The sequence below is a fragment of the Macrotis lagotis genome, chromosome 3 (assembly GCF_037893015.1).
Source record: "Macrotis lagotis isolate mMagLag1 chromosome 3, bilby.v1.9.chrom.fasta, whole genome shotgun sequence".
NCBI classification, from domain to species: domain Eukaryota; kingdom Metazoa; phylum Chordata; class Mammalia; order Peramelemorphia; family Peramelidae; genus Macrotis; species Macrotis lagotis.
Window position 1 is genome coordinate 296,026,624 of NC_133660.1, and position 1,868 is coordinate 296,028,491.

General features: G+C 36.7%; 1 protein-coding gene across 1 annotated transcript; it reads left to right on the forward strand.

Moving 5' to 3' along the window:
• Window positions 1-291: 291 nt before the first annotated feature.
• Window positions 292-1,242, forward strand: LOC141519535 (olfactory receptor 8U9-like). Its single transcript, XM_074231754.1, is given in 1 exon segment — window positions 292-1,242. A coding segment is annotated over 1 exon segment (951 nt).
• Window positions 1,243-1,868: the final 626 nt, after the last annotated feature.

Sequence of the window (1,868 nt, forward strand, 5' to 3'; positions counted from 1 at the left end):
CTTCCCATCATCATTCACTCTGATAAAAATATCAGGGACAAAATGTGATTTAGATTCCAGAAAATGTCACAGGGCGGCTAGGTGGCACAGTGAATAGAGCATCGGCCTTGGAGTCAGGAGTACCTGGGTTCAAATCCAACATCAGACACTTGATAATTACCTAGCCATGTGGCCTTGGGCAAGCCACTTAACCCCATTGCCTTGAAAAATCTAAAAAAAGAAAAAAGAAAATGAAAAATTCAGGAACTAACTGATCTCTCATTTTTGTTTTTCTCTTGACCAAGTTCCCAGATGGAATAAATGGCTGAGATTAATTTTACCCAGGTGACTGAGTTCATTCTCTTGGGAATCACTGACAAGGCAGAGCTGAAGATGCCTCTCTTCATAGTGTTCTTTTTTATCTATGCGTGCACAGTGATGGGGAATCTGGGTCTCATTATTGTCATCAGATTTAACTCACGACTAAAAACCCCAATGTATTTCTTCCTAAGCCACCTAGCATTTGTTGATTTCTGTTATTCTTCATCTATTACTCCCAAAATGTTGGGAAATTTTTTGTATGAAGTAAATACAATCTCATTCAGTGCATGTGCTATTCAGTTAGGATGTTTCATTGGTTTCATGGATGCAGAATGCTTGCTGCTAGCTTCTATGGCCTATGATCGCTATGTGGCCATTTGCAACCCTTTGCTTTATATGGTTTTGATGTCTCCTAAAGTCTGTATTCAATTGGTTGTGATTCCCTATATCTACAGCTTTCTGGTTGCATTATTCCATGTTATTCTTACCTTCCGCCTCTCCTACTGTGCTTCTAACATTATCAACCATTTTTACTGTGATGACATGCCTCTCTTGAGGTTGTCCTGCTCTGACACTCACTCCAAACAAATATGGATTTTTATCTGTGCAGGAGTCATGCTTATTGCTTCCTTTTTGGTTGTTTTTGTCTCCTATGTATATATTATCTCTGCAATTCTAAAAATGCAATCTGCTGAAGGCAGGCGCAAAGCTTTCTCTACTTGTGGCTCCCACATGGTGGCTGTCACCATTTTCTATGGGACCTTGATATTTATGTACTTACAGCCCAGCTCAAACCATTCCCTGGATACAGATAAAATGGCCTCAGTCTTCTATACAGTGATCATTCCCATGTTAAATCCCTTGATCTACAGTTTGAGAAACAAGGAAGTGAAGGATGCTCTGAAGAAAACTTTAAGCAATGGCAAACATGGGTTTAAGTAAATTTAGATGATGACTTAAGGAAATATAGAGTGTTTTCTTATCTTCTTGACTGGATCATTATTTGGTGATATCGCATGCATGAAAAAAATGGTAAAAAATTGTGGAATATTCAACGTAGAAGAGACTTCAAAAAGAATCTAAGTCATTTACATCTCCTAACTCTCCAGCATAGGCATATCCATTTGCAATATCCAACAAGTTTTTTTTTTTTTATTGAATGTCTACTATTTGCCATGCTAGTCATTAGGGAACCAAAGACACAAATCTAAGAATCCATGCCCTCAAGGAACTTTATATTAAACTGGGGATTTTCTGTCTCAGAAAAAAAAAAAACTCTGATCCTCCCACACAATAAAATATTCCATGTAGAAGTATTATAATTATATATTAATCAATTTTTCCTTGAAATATTTCAGGGAAAATGAGGTTTAGTTCCTTTTGGTACCTTCTCTATGGGAATCATCATCAGACCATGGCTTTACTTAAATGAATGTACTGATTTAAATTTCTATCTCTCAAGATAACCATAGGGAAGGTGATAGAATTTCAAAATCCTTCTAATAAAAGAAGCTTATCCTGTCTTTTCTTTGAAAAACACATCAGTAAAGATTTAGTTATCCCTGACT